This window comes from Arachis ipaensis, chromosome B03, assembly GCF_000816755.2.
Source record: "Arachis ipaensis cultivar K30076 chromosome B03, Araip1.1, whole genome shotgun sequence".
Classification (NCBI taxonomy): domain Eukaryota; kingdom Viridiplantae; phylum Streptophyta; class Magnoliopsida; order Fabales; family Fabaceae; genus Arachis; species Arachis ipaensis.
This window is the reverse complement of record NC_029787.2, coordinates 4,519,922-4,520,740: the sequence shown is the minus strand read 5'-3', so window position 1 is coordinate 4,520,740 and position 819 is coordinate 4,519,922. Positions and strand designations below refer to the sequence as shown.

General features: G+C 47.1%; 1 protein-coding gene across 1 annotated transcript in view; it reads left to right on the top strand.

The window, feature by feature from the left end:
• The window catches only part of LOC107629116 (osmotin-like protein), a gene marked incomplete in the record, with an annotated part of 1,101 nt that extends 392 nt beyond the window's left edge, over positions 1-709 (top strand). Inside the window, 1 exon segment of the mRNA XM_016331815.2 lies at positions 1-709. Within this exon segment, the coding sequence (XP_016187301.1) occupies positions 1-493 (493 nt within the window).

The window sequence follows — 819 nt, the reverse complement described above, 5'->3', positions numbered from 1 at the left end:
CGGTAACCGCCTAACCTGCGCCACCGGCGACTGCTCCGGCCGCCTCCAGTGCAACGGAGCCGGAGGGTCCGCTCCCGCCACCTTAGCCCAGTTCGAGGTCCACCACGGCGCCGGCGACTACTCGTCGTACGGCGTGAGCGTGGTGGACGGTTTCAACGTCCCTTTCACCATCACGCCTCACGAGGGAAAAGGCGTTTGCCCCGTGGTAGGTTGTCGGAGCGATCTGGTTGCCACGTGTCCCGTGACGTTGCAACACCGTGTGCCTTCTGGTCATGGCCCCGTGGTTGCTTGCAAGAGTGGGTGCGAGGCTTTTCACACGGACGAGTTGTGTTGCCGGAACCATTTCAACAACCCTCAAACTTGCAAGCCTTCGGTGTATTCCACCTTCTTCAAGCACGCGTGCCCTCAGTCTTTTACCTTCGCACACGACACACCTTCTCTCATGCATCAGTGTTCTTCTCCGCGTGAACTCAAGGTCATCTTCTGTCATTAGAATATTCTGTGTTTTTAAGTGTATTTCAGTTTCAAGTTTAGTGCTTTGTTTAGGGTGTGAAGTGTGAACAATGTTGGAGTCAAAAATGTTATGTATGGAGTTTGTGCCTGAGCTTCATGTGATGAACTGATCAAGGGTACAGTGGTTACTATTTCTAGTACTTTCTGTCAAATTTACTGCTTAGAATCGAGTTTCAAACGGACCAATGCTTTTTCATTGTTTGGCTCTTGTATCGAGAATTCGAAATATTTTGAATTTCAAAAAAAAAAAAAGTATAATTATCTGTTAATTTATTGCTAATAATAATTAATTATTATATTTTAAAT